This window comes from Saccopteryx bilineata, chromosome 5 (genome assembly GCF_036850765.1).
Source record: "Saccopteryx bilineata isolate mSacBil1 chromosome 5, mSacBil1_pri_phased_curated, whole genome shotgun sequence".
Taxonomy (NCBI): Eukaryota; Metazoa; Chordata; class Mammalia; order Chiroptera; family Emballonuridae; genus Saccopteryx; species Saccopteryx bilineata.
In genome coordinates, this window is record NC_089494.1 from 161,120,621 (window position 1) to 161,136,200 (window position 15,580).

Consider the following 15,580-nt stretch of genomic DNA (forward strand, 5'->3'; position numbering starts at 1 on the left):
CGTTTAGCAGTTCAAAACAGAACTAAAGCAGTCAGCTGTTCATATAACTAAGTTTCATTGTTTGCTTATCAAAATTAGGAAAGTAAAACTGCTTTCAAAATAACTAATGCATTTTAAAACCAAATACAGGATTCCAGATTACTATTTTGAACAACCTCTTTGGAAAAATTCCCTTTGGACAAATAAAGTTATAGCCAACTTTTTATAACTGATTATGGTCCAGAAAAATAGTGCCAGATACTATTGTACTTGCTTGAGCATTTAGTCATAAAACTCATATTCAGGCTTATGCAAACTAAAAAGTAGGTCTATTTTGCGATATTTGAATCCTTTGCACTTTCTTAATAATTTACAATAGGAAATCAAGTTAGTTAGTCCTGCCAGTGTCTGAATTAAAGAAGCAAGAATTTTTCTGTTAATAGATTTTTAACTGTTCTTATTTTCAATACACTATCTTGCAACTTTGATTACTCCATATGTAGTGTTTAAATTTACAGGAAGAGTATTTCTTACCAGGTTGTAACTGCTTTCTGATTCTGGGCTTCTGACTATCTTTTACTATATTTATCCTCTGTTTTTGTGGAAATTTCTTCACAGGTGGCTTAGCCCTCGGAACAGTTTTGACAGGAGATTGCTCTTGTTTCCTTGCCCTTTTCGCATTTGTTGCAATTGGAAGGTCTTTAGAAACAGGAGCTTCTTGGTATTTCCTATCCAATTTGGTTGTCTGTACAAACTGTGCAGTCAGCACTTCAGCACCTATGTAGAAAACACACCATTTTTTAAGGGGTAAGGGGGCTCAGATATTTATCAGCATAGCTTTTTCCTTTTGTTTTTTAGGATGTAACTTTAATAATGTGGAATAAAATATAATATTTTGGGTATTTCATTAAAAGATTTTTTAACAAAGCAAAAGTTAAAAGTCCTCATATAGGCCCTGGACAGCTTGCTCAATAGATGGAGTATCAGCCCAGTGTATGGACATCCTGTGTTCAATTCCCAGTCAGGGCACACAAGAGAAGCAACCATCTGCTTTTCTCCACCCCCCCACCCCCCCCACCCCTTCTCTTCCTCTTCCCTTCTTGCAGCCAGTAGCTCAGTTGGTTCAAGGGTTGGCCTGGGCACTGAGGATAGCTCGGGTGGTCCAAAAACCATCCTCAGGTGCTAAAAATAACTTTTTTTTTTTTTTTTTCCCCTGAAGCTGGAAACGGGGAGAGACAGTCAAACAGACTCCCGCATGCGCCAGACCGGGATCCACTCGGCACACACACCAGGGGGCAACGCTCTGCCCCTCCGGGGCGTCGACCAGAGCCACTCTAGCGCCTGGGCCATCTTTGCTCCAATGGAGCCTTGGCTGCGGGAGGGGAAGAGAGAGACAGAGAGGAAGGGGGGGGGTGGAGAAGCAAATGGGCGCTTCTCCTATGTGCCCTGGCCGGGAATCGAACCCGGATCCCCCGCACGCCAGGGCGACGCTCTACTGCTGAGCCAACCGGCCAGGGCCTAAAAATAACTCTTAATTCGAGCATGACCCCAGACAGGGGTTACCAAGTGGATCCCGGTCAGGGTGCATGTGAGGGTTTGTCTCACTATCTCCCTTCCTCTCATTAAAAAAAAAAGTTCTCATATAATTATAAAACTATAAACTTGCTAAGTGTCATCAGTTTAAATCCGTATAAGATGAAGAAGACAAATATCACAATAATAACTACAAAAACAAGGCATAACTTAATTTTTCTAAAAATTTCCATAATCTTTCCTAAAGTGGCAGTTAAGTAAGGCTGCATATGCTAGTTCACAGCACTGAGAGGATAATTCATTATACACAAAAGCAACACAGTCCCTATAGGTGATGTGGTTAAAATTATATTCACGCTGTTTAGAAAAGAGTGTATATTCATAAAGTACCATCTTCACTTTACGACTCCTAAATATCTAAGTCTTAATTCATCCCCCCAAATCCTTTCTTAAGACGGAAAAAAGCCACACCAATAGACGAAGTCTTCATCTGATTTAATTTCCTACAAATCTATTATAACTGCTCACCTCTCTAACAAAATGTTTGGCCTTGCTTCTCCCATGGAAGAAAAGAAAAACTAAAGATGGAGGCATAAGAAGAAAACGAAACTCATGACTACCTGCTTATATAACACAACAGAAAGTGTTTCAATTTTTAAGAAAAAAATAAAATTAAGTGCTCCCTTTGAGCACTTAATATATTTTATTTATTGACTTTATATAATTTTGTTTCCCATCAATAAAGTCTAGCCTTAAATGTATCATATAAGATAATCACATATAAATGTTGGCAATTATTTTTATATTACATTATACAGAAAACTATTTCTAATTGAGAACAGAAAACATGATACTGAACAGTTTTTGTTATTGTTGTTTTTTTTGTATTTTTCTGAAGCTGGAAACAGGGAAGCAGTCAGACAGACTCCTGCATGCGCCTGACCGGGATCCACCCGGCACGCCCACCAGGGGGCGATGCTCTGTCCATCTGGGGTGTCGCTCTGTTGCAACCAGTCATTCCAGCGCCTGAGGCAGAGGCCACAGAGCCATCCTCAGCACCCGGGCCAACTTTGCCCCAATGGAGCCTTGGCTGCAGGAGGGGAAGAGAGAGACAGAAAGGAAGGGGGGGGAGGGGTGGAGAAGCAAACGGGTGCTTCTCCTGTGTGCCCTGGCTGGGAATTGAAACCGAGACTCCTGCACGCCAGGCCGACGCTCTACCACTAAGCCAACTGGCCAGGGCTGATACTGAACAGTTTTAAAAACTGGTAATTGCTAGTGCAATGTAGAGAAGAGAGGAATTAACTGCATTCTTTTGGGGGGGGGGTAGAGAAAGGAGTGGTTTTTAGAAAAGCTTTAGAATCTCTTAATGTATGTGTCCCTGAGTCTAATTATTATCTTCCCTACTAAACTATTCAACATGATAAAGCAGCATTTTTTTAAAGGAATAAGACTTCTTATTCAGTCCAGTTACAAATTTTTAGCATAAAGAAAGAAATATAAACACATTAAGAATATAAATCAAGCAGAAAAACAGTTAAGAGTAAATTAAGAAAAGAAGAAAGTAAGTTGAGATGACCAAGACCTAGGGGAAGTTTTTAACATCTGTACAAACAGGAAGGGAAGATCTCTTATAACACACCTCCTAGGAGGAAAAACCGAAACATCAAACAACAAGGTGGTCCTGCAGGGACTCTTGTGTTATTTGTATCACTCAATGCCATGTTTCTCAAACTGCATGCAATAATCCGTTGATAGGTTATAAAATAAGTTTATAGGTTGCAACCAGAATTCTTTTTTAAATGAAACTGAAATACCAGATTGTAATACATTTAGGGTAAATGTCTTTTGAAATTTTTGTTTCAGACGTGTGAATTTTGTGTGTATTGGACTACAAAATAAAACACATTTCTTATAGTGGATGAAATTTAAAGCATTTGAGAAACAGTAATTGTATAGTCTGATTCACTGCTTTCTAATGCCGTATTTGTCTACATTCTCCTAAACACACACACTACTTTTTTCTCTCTTTTTTTATAATGTTTATTGACTTCAGAGAGAGGAAGGGAGAGGAGAGAGAACATCGATCTATTCCTGTATGTGCCCTAACAGGGATCGAACCAGCAACCTCTGTGCTTCGGGATGCTCTAATCGACCAAGCTATCTGGCCAGGGCCACTGTAACAGGCCAGGAATAACTATTTGTTTAACTATAAGGTAAAAATTTGATCATCTGGAGTCCTGGGGCTGTGCATATACCTGACAGTTCTTTTTTCTTTCTTTCTTTCTTCTGTCTTTCTTTTTTTTTTTTTTACAGGGACAGCGAGAGAGTCAGAGAGAGGGATAGATAGGGACAGACAGACAGGAACGAAGAGAGATGAGAAGCATCAATCATCAGTTTCTCGTTGCGACACCTTAGTTGTTCATTGATTGCTTTCTCATATGTGCCTTGACCATGGGCCTTCAGCAGACCGAGTGACCCCTTGCTCAGCGACCTTGGGTCCGAGCTGGTAAGCTCTTTTTTTTGCTCAACCCAGATGAGCTCGTGCTCAAGCTGGCGACCTTGGGGTCTCGAACCTGGGTCTTCCGCATCCCAGTCCGACGCTCTGCGCCATCCACTGCGCCACCGCCTGGTCAGGCAACAGTTCTTCTTTAGACCAAAATTTCTAGAATCAAAATACTACAGATAGGGTGGCACAGTTTTTTTGTGAAGGGCCAGACAGTACAGATTTTCAGCTTTGAAGGTCTTATGTTCTCAGTCACAACCACTCACCTCTGCTAATGCAGTGTGATGTTGCTAGAGACAACAGTTTGGGGGTCCTTTGTTGGCCACATTTTGCTGACCCCTCTCTAAGGAGTTACATAACATACAGTTATGTGACTGTATATTACAGTGTACTTTTCAACAAAACATACAACCTATAATCTGAGATGGCTCTAAGGCATAATCGTATCGTTTGTTGTGCCATGTTAACTAAAGTGCATTTGACTACACACTAAATGGCTCTAGACCAGGGGTAGTCAATGTTTTTATACCTACAGCCCACTTTTGTATCTCTGTTAGTAGTAAAATTTTCTAACCGCCCACCGGTTCCACAGTAATGGTGATTTATAAAGTAGGGAAGTAACTTTATAAAATTTATAAAGCAGAGTTACAGCAAGTTAAAGCATATAATAATAATTACTTACCAAGTACTTTATGTCGAATTTTCTCTAAGTTTGGCAGAATAAATCTTTATAAAACAACTTACTATAGTTAAATCTATCTTTTTATTTATACTTTGGTTGCTCCGCTACCGCCCATCATGAAAGCTGGAACGCCCACTAGTGGGCGGTAGACCAGGTTGACTACCACTGGGCAATGATTCTTAATTTTCAGAGAGCAACAAAATCACTTGTGGAACTGTTTCAATATATATGTCCCCAGGCCCTGGACACCGATTTTTTTGTTTGTTTTGTCGTCACCACCCTACCCCCCCAGAAGTGAGAAGAGAGACAGACTCCCACATGCGCCCGACCACCAGGATCCACTCGACATGCCCACCAGGGGGCAATCCTCGGCCCCTCTGGGGCATTGCTCTGCTGCAACCGGAGCCATTCTAGTGCTTGAGGCAGAGGCCATGGAGCCATCCTAAGCGCCTGGACCAACTTTGCTCCAGTGGAGCCTTGGCTGTGGGAGGGGAAGAGAGAGAGAGAGGAAGGAGAGGGGAAAGGGTGGAGAAGCAGATGGGTGCTTCTCCTGTGTGCCTGGCTGGGAATCGAACCCAGGACTTCTACATAGTGGGCCGACACTCTACTGATGAGCAAACTGGCCAGGGCCTGGACATTCTGTTTTAATAGGTCTATGGCAGGATGCAGGTGATCACTTTTAAACTTTGACATCACAAAGGATTAGAAATTCTGCCCCTAATTATTCTAGTTGGGAAGTACCAGGCATTTACCCCTCCTTATACATGTTCAGGTTATTGGTTATTATTTTTTGCTGGCACTGGTATGCCTGGTTTTAGAAAATTCCCTTCCTCTACTCTGAGAATAGCTCAGAAATTAGATAACTATCTTTCTAGAATGGTATATTAACAAACTTATGGCTTGAGCAGGTTTAGAATGAAATATAGCTTTTGGTGGGTGGGCTTTTGAGGAGATGTCTTATAATTTTTCCCGTGTCTTGATTTTAATCTGTCATCTACCTCAGTGCTTTTTATTTTATTTATTTATTTATTTTTATTTTTTTATTTTTTAATGTACCTTGACCACGGGCCTTCAGCAGACCGAGTAACCCATTGCTTGAGCCAGTGACATTGGGCTCAAGCTGGTGAGCTTTTGCTCAAACCAGATGAGCCCTCGCTCAAGCTGGCGACCTCGGGGTCTCGAACCTGGGTCTTGCGCATCCCAGTCCGACTCTCTATCCACTGCGCCACCGCCTGGTCAGGCCTCAGTGCTTTTTAAACTTAAGCACACAAACAAATCACCTGCAGAGAAATGTTGGCATTTCTAACAGCCTTCTGATACTATAAAGCTGTAGTCCACAGTCATCAGACAAGAAAAGAGTTAGAATGTATCACTTCTACTAACTCCTTACTTACCCCCCCAATTGTGCTTACCTCTTTTTCTTTTCTGAGGAAACTGTCCTTTAACTAATTTGAGAGTTGCTGCAGAAGTTAGACCCTTGCTTGTTCCAGCAAGAGTTCTTTTGGGGAAGGGACGGCATAAGTTCACTCTTTTACTCTGTATGACAGGTAGCATGCTGGCCTTTCTCTTCGGCTGAACTCTCAGATTTGATGCTGGATTTAATGGAACTACTGTTCTCATCCTAGCTTTAAACATTTCTTCAGAATTCTTTTTTGTTTCAGTTTTATTTCTTATTTCTGCCTCTGAGTCAAGAAATTCAGGATCTGGAGTCATAACTAAAGAAAATCCAGGATCACAAATTCCATCTGAAATACAAGGAGACTGCGGACACTCTTCCAATAAATCTAACATCGTAGATACTTCCAAAATGTACCCATCAGGATTTGAAAAATAAGACTTCAACTGAGTTAAAGACTGTAAAGGGAAATTTTTAGCTGGAGGAACCAAGTCAAAATCATTGGACAGTTTGCCAAAGAGTGCAGTCTCTTTTATTCCATCCTGAGAAGTAGTCTTCAATGGTCTTCTCTCCATCTTGTACAATTCTTGAAAATTATGCTTTACTAATGTGTTTAGACAGACTCCTTCAGTAAATGATTTCTTTGCTTCTAGCAGGGCACAATTAAGGGCAGGTAAAATAGGCATCGCCTTCAGTGAGATGTCGTCTTCAACTTTCAAGTCTTTCAGTTCTAAAATATAGGTACATACATTAAAAATCTAAAATATTTTGGTCTTTATTTTACAAAAACACAAAAGAAAAAATGTTTTGGATTACAAAATTATAGGGTGGTTAAATATAATATGGTGTTCCAAATAAAAATCTAAATGAAAATTTAAAAACTTATGGGTATACTTATTTTATTTAGTTATTGATCTTAGCGAGAGAGAGGGAGGGGGGAGGGGGGAACACTGATCTGTTCCTGTATGAGCCCTGACTGGGGACTGAAACCAACAACCTCTGCACTCCAGGAGGATGCTTTAACCAACTGAGCTTCAACCAGGACAAAAAAACTTATCTCCATACGTATGTAAGTGAGAGAGAGAACTGGAAAAGAATCATTCAGATATGATCAGCAGATAAGAATGAAGAAGGCCGACCTGCCTACACTCCATCTCATTTGACAAGGTGCCTAGTGTGAGCTCAATGTGCCATCAGAGCAATAGCACTAGCGTTTAGAGTTGGTAGATTTACTTTTCTTAGTTATGATTTTCTGCTTTCAAAGGGTCTTATTTTATCTCTACCTATATAACTTATTTCAAATTCTTCTATAAAGTTACAATGCTAACCAACTGAACTGAAAAAAGTAAAACCTTTAAGTAAGCCCCAAATTTCATCACCTTCTCTATCAAGTAAAATATTTTAAAAAATTAAGTCTGTTTCACTCCTCCATAGCTCACTCTTTGACTGACATGCTAATTTTCCCCCCAGCAAATCTGTAACCTAAAGGAAAAAAGTAGGAGTGAAATAAATAAAAATTTTAAGTTATCAATAATGACTTAATAATGTAAAAGGAGTGGGTAATCAATTCCTAGAAAATGTAAGAGTTATCAATAATAAAGACCCACAGATAACAAAGACTTCTGATACCTACTAAAATGAAATAAAAATTACATTCTTTTTAAAGGAAAAGTAACTACAAAACTGAGAAAACATCAAGTGAGTCCTAGCTAAATACATTTGCAGTTGAGTAGGTAGTAGGAAAAAAAATAGAAAGACAAATACGAATAAACAGAAAAATGTGGCTAGACATTAAAAATTCCTTTCTTTGCAGTTTATCATTTAAAAAGTAACAAAGAAAAAAGTATAAAAAGGTTCTTATGTACTCCTAACAGATCACACTAAGGTAGTATTCTTGAGACTTGTTTGGAGGTTCTAGCAGGGGAGCGCAGCTACTCGTATACCCTTGACTGAAGAATGATCCTCTCCTCTAGCGGGGAGGGTCGTCCTCTTCGACCGAGCACGCAGCTTCGAGATGGACGCACATGGAGCGGTGAGGGAGGAAGGGGACACCCGCCTAGCCAGCCAGATCAGCCGAATCAACCCTGGCGATCAATGGGGTGACAGATGTCACAGCCAGATCGCCCTCACATTCTAAGGTAGTATTCTTCCAGAGAACTTCATTATTTCAAGAATTCAGAAAGGCAGAACCCAGAATGATATGTAATAGACTATTATAAAATTTAGAAAAAAAACTTTTTAAGTATGTTAAGCAAAGTATTTATCAATTTAAAACAAATAACCATAGTTCTGACCCTCTGAAGGACCACAGAAAATGGCTTAATGAACTGAAGGAGGATGTGCACTATATAACAAACTCCAATGTTTATGCAAACAAACTATGTGCTGCCCAACACACCAAATAGTATAGGCACTATTTCTATTTCAGTGGTAGTTTACATTTAAAAATAAGAAAAAAGTCAGAGCTCTGACAGAAGAGGGGGAAAGATTGGATTAGGAGTCAGAAGCCAGATCAAGAGTCAGTTGTTTGACTGTGGGCAAGTTTAAGTCTCAGTTGCCTTATCTTTGAAATGGTCGTAAAAAGAATGCATATTTTAAGGGCTGCTAAATTAGTAAATGCTTAAAAATGCAAACAGTATAAACAACAATTATGTTGTTATAATTGGAAATGTTTTGCTTAGCCCAAAGAAGTGATGCCTAAGAAAGTGCAGTTCTTTGCTTCTAGTAACTAAATGCAATTTTAAGAAATTAATTTTAAGGACATTTTTGCATTGGTTGTAGTTTTATATATGCTATACATAATTTTATGTTTAAATACATAGAATGTGACTGTAAAACAGGGAGGAAATTTTCCTTATATGAAAAAAAAATGAACTCTTTATATATCTGTTCAGCAATCATTATTTTTTACGTGCCTGGCATTGCTAGGCAGTAGGGATACAGTGGGATACAAGAAAGACAGGCAATAAATCATATACAAATATTTAAATTCAACTGATAAGCCTAGAATCCTCACTGAGGTCAGAATGGTGATGGGAATTAATAAAGCAATGTTTAAACTGACACCTGACAGATATGAACAACAGACGAGACTAGGTCAGTGCTTTTCTTATTTTATTCATCCTTCTACCCAACCCAAGGCTTTTTTTAAATTTATAAATAAATTTTTATTAATTTTAATGGGATAACATCAATAAATCAGGGTACATATATTCAAAGAAAACATGTCCAGGTTATCTTGTCCTTCAATTATGTTGCATACCCATCACCAAAGTCAGATCGTCCTCCGTCACCTTCCATCTAGTTTTCTTTGTGCCCCCCCACCCCGTAACCACCACATTCTTGTCCATGTCTCTTAGTCTCGTTTCTATGTCTCACCAATGTATGGAATCATGCAGTTATATACTATATGAGTAATATATTTTGCCCTACGGGGGTAAACACCCGATAAAAGGGAAGGAGACAAATAGTCCAGACAGAGAACTGTGAACGAACACCTTGAGTCCTACTTACTTGGTAATTAGATAAAAGTATCTCCAAGCTATTGTGGGGTTATTTTTAGATGAATTTTTATTTATTTTTAAATTTACTTTTAATTATAGTTGACATGTAGTATCATATTAGTTTCAGGTATACAACATAGTGATTCAACATTCCTATGCCTTACAAAGTGGTCACCATAAGTCTAGTAACCATCTGTAACCATAAACAGTCAATACAAATATTATTATTCTCCTAGCTGTTCTTGTTCAATACCAAATAAATTCAGTTTTAGACATGCTGAATTTGAGAAACATCTTAAATGAAAAAGTCAACAGCTAGGTGGATATCTGGGTGTGAAGGTCAAAGGGAAGAGAAGGTCAGGGGGAGGGGAGAGGGAAGGAAAGAGGGAAGGGAAGAGGGAAGGAAAGAGGGAAGAGAGGGAAGGGAAGGATAAGCCTGCAAAAGGGACAAAGAAGAATCAACCACTGAGGTTAAAGGAAGAGTTACTTAAAAGAATAAAATAGTTACCAGGACTGAGAGGTTATGTAAGATGGAGACAGAAAAATGTCTGACAGATTTAGTGAACTGGGAAGTCACTGTGACCTTACCTGTTGACAGGGTTGAATGGAATAAATGTAATCCATGCAAAGCCATCTGCTCATCTCCAAAATCTACACAGAATGTTAATCAGAAGAAAAGTCAAGTTGCTGACCTTATAAAACAAAAGTAACAAACTGAAAGATAGTTTTTAGGAAAAGTTGTCCTTACTTGTTTGTGACATTAAGGCTGATGATGGAAGTAAAATGAAAACCTCCCGATCTTCTAAGCATTTGATGAGTGCCTTAAACATAAAATTTTAAAAAAGTGAAAGAAGATTCTTTTCCTCCCTATACCACAACACTATTCAGTGAGTTCTGAGCTCATAAAAAGTAAATAAATAATAAAAACACTGAATTGTTAACATTTATGGGAATCAGAATTTTGCCTCCAGTATCATAAACTGCAAATTCCTCAGTGCTCAACTAATCTTGGTCCTGTTACAGCTACATATAATAACTAGAATATCAAGGGTTCGTTTTAGGATAGTGTTTAACTACTATACATAACAAACCCTTCAGAGAAGACTTAATTTTTTCATTTGGATGCTTGACATTTCATACTGCTGCCTAAGTAGCCAATATGTTATCATTTGGCCACTACAAAGTCAAGGTGTATTAGACCTAAGATAGCATCTTAAGCTCATGTTTATATACATGCCAAAGAATTCTGGAACTAGAAAGACTGGAAGATTCTATCTAATAAAAGAATTCTTTCTAGCCTGACCAGGTGGTGGCTCAGTGGATAGAGCATGGACCTGGGATGCTGAGGACCCAGGTTAGAAACCCCAAGGTTGCTGGTTTGAGTGCCGGCTCACCATGCTTGAGTAGATGCTCACCAGTTTGCATGCGGGGTCACAAATATGACCCCACAGTCACTGCTTAAGCAAGGCATCACTGGCTCATCTGGAACCCCCTGGCCAAGGCCCCTATGAGAAGCAATCAATGAGTAAAAATGACGCAACTACAAGTTGATGCTTCTCATCTCTCTCTGTGTCTGTCTCTGTCTCGCACACAAGCGCGCACTGTGCTCGTGCACATGCACACACACACCTTTCTACAGCATCCTAAGAGATGAAAAATAATAGAATATAAATAACATAATTAGGTCCTGCGGCAATAAAAATGCAAATGAAAATAAATTATTTTTCCCTTCCACAAGTCTTCAGAGCTAAAGAAAAAAAAAATTAAAATTTTGGCCTTGGCCAGTTGCCTCAGTGGTAGAGTATTGGCCTGGTATGTGGAAGTCCTGGGTACCATTCCCAGTCAGGGTGCACAGGAGAAGCGACAATGTGCTTCTCCACCCCTCCCCTTCCCCCTTCTCTCCTTTTCTCTCTCTCTCTCTTTCCCTCTTCCCCTCCATCAGCCATGGCTTGAACGGTTCCAGCAAGTTGGCCCTGGGTGCTGAGGATGGCTCCATGGCCTTGCCTCAGGCGCTAAAAATAGCTCGGTTGCTAGGCAGTAAAGCGGTGGAGCTAGATGGGCAGAGCATCACCCAGTAGGGGGCTTGCCGGGTGGATCCAGGTTGGGGCACATGTGGGTGTCTGCCTCTATGCCTCCCACTTCTCACTTAATAATAATAAAAAAATTAATGTTAACAGCAAATTGGGGGATTTTGCCTTCAGGTTAAGGGAAATTATCACAAAGCATCATTCTAAATCATAAAAATAGCAGTTCTGCCCTGACTGGATAGCTCAGTTGGTTAGTGCATCCTCCCAATACACAAAGGTTGCTGGTTTGGTCCCTAGTCACAGCACCTACAGAAACAGATCATTCTCTCTCTCTCAAAAATCAATAAATAAATTTAAACCCCCCCCAAAATGTTCCTTTTCCATTACCATTTCTAAAGCCCATAGATCCATAACAGAGATAAAACCCAAGTGCACAAACAATAAACTTTTTTTTTTAATTTATTGATTTTACAGAGAGGAGAGGTTGGGGGAATGAGAAGTATCAAGTCATAGTCGCTGCTTCACTTTTTTTTTTTAATTAATTAATTTATTTATTCATTTTAGAGAGGAGAGAGAAAGGGAGAGAGAGAGACAGACAGGGAGGGAGAGAGGAGAGAGAGAGACAGAGAGAGAAGGCGGGGGAGGAGCTGGAAGCATCAACTCCCATATGTGCCTTGACCAGGCAAGCCCAGGGTTTCGAACCGGTGACCTCAGCATTTCCAGGTCGACGCTTTATCCACTGCGCCACCACTGGTCAGGCCGCTGTTTCACTTTAATTGTTGCTTGCTTGTTGTATGTGCCTCGACTGGGCAAGCCCAGGTTTTCAAACTGGTGATCTCAGCATTCTAGGTTGACAGTCTGTCCACTGCGCCACCACAGGCCAGGGCAAAATCTTTTCAGTTAAAAAAAGAAAACACTAGCCTGACCAGGCGGTGGCACAGTGGATAGAGTGTCAGACTAGGATGCAGAGGACCCAGGCTTGAAGCCCTGAGGTTGCTGGCTCAAGTGTGGGCTCATCCAGCTTGAGCGTGGGATCATAGACATGACTCCATGGTCACTGGCTTGAAGCCCAAGGTTGCTGGCTTGAGCAAGGGGTCACTTGCTCTCCTGTAACCCCTGGGTCAAGGCACATATGAGAAAGCAATCAATGAACAACTAAGGAGCTGCAATGAAGAATTGATGCTTCTCATCTCTCTCCCTTCCTGCCTGTCTGTCCCTCTCTGTCTGTCTCTGTCACAAAAAAAAAAAAAAAAAAAAAAAAGGGAAAAAATTAAAGTACATCATTTGATAAAGTGATAAAACATCCTGTTTTAAAAATTGATAGATCATAAGCCTAAAACTATGGTAAACTGATAATCAGTAACATTTCAAGTATTAAAAAAGATGTCTAATGATCATATTAGAACTAAGTTAGGACACTGACAATTCACTCAGAGGAACAATCACTCTAATGAGTTTCCATACCCTTCTATTACAGTCCCTATGCATTTGTTTACACTTTTGTCTCTCCAGTCATGTAAGTTCTTCGACTGCAGGGACTATTTTTCTGAAAACAGTCTTTAAAATATTTTATTGATTGATTGATTGATTTTAGAAACAGAGGAAGAGAGGGAGGGAGAGAGAGATTCTTATATGTGTCTTCACCAGGGACTGAACCCACAACCCCAGCGCATAGGGACAACATTCCAACAGACTAAGCTACCTGGCCAGGGCAGGGACTATTTTCTATTTTTGCTTCTGGCATATAGTAAGCACTCAAGAAAAAATTATTGAATAAATATACCAATTGTTACATATACTCAATAGCTTTGGTATCAAACTGCAAACAGGTAAAGTTGTTTCATTTTCTACTGATGTAAAAAAGTAAATGTGAAAATAATTAGCCTCTACATTGTTCTGAATTTTAGTTTTGTAAAACAGATGAAAAGTAAAATCCCTACGTATTTTTATCTTCCAAAAAATGTGCAAATAAAACAGGAATAAGTAGTATTATTAGTCTCTCAAATTATGTACTGAAAGAGTTCTATGAAGTTCCTATTTTAACCTTTATGAAGAGAAGTCATAGAATCTTTCAGATACGTACTTCTAGATATTTATATAGAGAAAATAGCTACATATGTGTCCTTAACATCCTTTCACAAAGAGACCTTGATGTAGATAATGCTGGATGTGGCCTTTTCCCCTCGCCAGTACCTGGCAATGTGGTCATGGATCCTGACTGTGAGCTATAGAGGAAAGAGTAATAAACTGTAGCTGAGGTTTTACTAAGAGCAAAGGAACTAAGTCACCAGATATTATCAAGAAGAAACAGCAGAGAACAGCTCATACCCCCCCCCCCCCAATGCTTGCCTGCTTGCTTACCCATAGACACAGTTTTGCTTGAGCAACTGCTCAGGGCTTAGCTATAACCCACTCCCCTCAGAGGGGTGTGAAGCATTCAGCAACCTGCTGCCAGCAGTGCTGCCCTGTATGTAAGTAATAAAGGCTAAAAGAAAACCAGACAGGTGACGGAAGACTAACTTTGGGTGAGGGGTATGCAACATAATCAAATGTCAAAATAATCTGGAGATGTTTTCTCTGAACATATGTACCCTGATTAATCAATGTTACCCCATTAAAATTAATTTTAAAAATGTAAAAAAAAAAAAAAAAGAGCTCAAAGGTCCACAGTCTCTTGCCCAGGAAGAGGGTGTCAGGTACATATTTGAAACTGTACACTAAAACTAGGAGGCAACTGAAGACTTAGAGGCTCAGAAGTACAAAGGCAGGGATTTTCTTTCACTTATCATAGATGGTGAGATGATGATCTTTAATAAAAACTAAACAATTGGCCCTGGCCGGTTGGCTCAGTGGTAGAATGTCGGCCTGGTGTGCGGAAGTCCCGGGTTCGATTCCTGGCCAGGGCACACGGGAGAGGCGCCCATCTGCTTCTCCACCCCTCCCCCTCTCCTTCCTCTCTCTCTCTTCCCCTCCCGCAGCCAAGGCTCCATTGGAGCAAAGATGGCCTGGGCGCTGGGGATGGCTCCTTGGCCTCTGCCCCAGGCGCTAGAGTGGCTCTGGTCGCAACAGAGCGACGCCCCGGAGGGGCAGAGCATCGCCCCCTGGTGGGCGTGCAGGGTGGATCCCGGTCGGGCGCATGCGGGAGTCTGTCCGACTGTCTCTCCCCGTTTCCAGCTTCAGAAAAAAAACAAAAACAAAAACAAAAACTAAACAATTATGCTTTTACCAGGGTTCACATTCTCATACCATGACCCAGTCTGTGGACTGGTGCCAGTCCCCCAGAAATTTCCTGCTGGTATTTCAAAAGTTAACCTCCTGGTCCACAATGACCTAGGCACCTGGGCTAATTCAGTGGTGGTAATATTTTAAAGTATTAACAATTCACCATGAGTATATCTTCTGTATTTCCTAAAAGGACAGAAAATCACTTTTTGGTCTACTTTTAGGCAAAGGTTGTCTAGAGGCAGGAGACAGGGTCTAGCTACTCACCTGTTCACTCCAGTGGTCAGTAAACCACCAACAGTCATGTTGTAACTGTAACCCACAAGCCAGGCTCTCTGTTTTTCTAATAAAACTGTATTAACCTATCCATTCCCTTGTAGCCATAGGTTGCTTAATGTTTGAACTGTGGGGCTTAGGAATAATGACCAGTTCCTGGATAAGTAACTTATGATCTACTGGTTAAATAACAGTTTCAGGAAAACTATATATAACATCACAATTCAATATTTCTGCTGCTTTAGAGAAAGGAATGATCATAGGACAATAACTTACAAGCTTACTTTGTAGAAAAGATGGGATACTCAATACCACCCCCCACACATGTGAACCCTTTCATAGCATCTTAGAATCTACTCCTTGAGACCTCATCAAGAGACCCAAGACCACAAGAATTTACTCTAACTCCTCTCCTCCAGCTTAAAAGCCCTTTACCTAGTCCAGCAGGAAGATGGATTT

At 40.2% G+C, this 15,580-nt stretch overlaps 1 protein-coding gene across 3 annotated transcripts in view; it reads right to left on the reverse strand.

The window, feature by feature from the left end:
* Positions 1 to 15,580, reverse strand: part of TASOR2 (transcription activation suppressor family member 2) — a 90,825-nt gene that overhangs the window by 24,855 nt on the left and 50,390 nt on the right. For 2 of the 3 annotated variants that reach the window (XM_066279542.1, XM_066279541.1), the window contains 4 exons: positions 10,345 to 10,417; positions 10,185 to 10,247; positions 6,110 to 6,823; positions 514 to 756 (listed from right to left, as the gene is read on the reverse strand). In XM_066279542.1, the coding sequence (XP_066135639.1) occupies positions 514 to 756; positions 6,110 to 6,823; positions 10,185 to 10,247; positions 10,345 to 10,417 (1,093 nt within the window). The remainder of the gene's footprint in view (positions 1 to 513; positions 757 to 6,109; positions 6,824 to 10,184; positions 10,248 to 10,344; positions 10,418 to 15,580) is intronic. The other variant, XM_066279543.1, reaches the window with a different exon arrangement.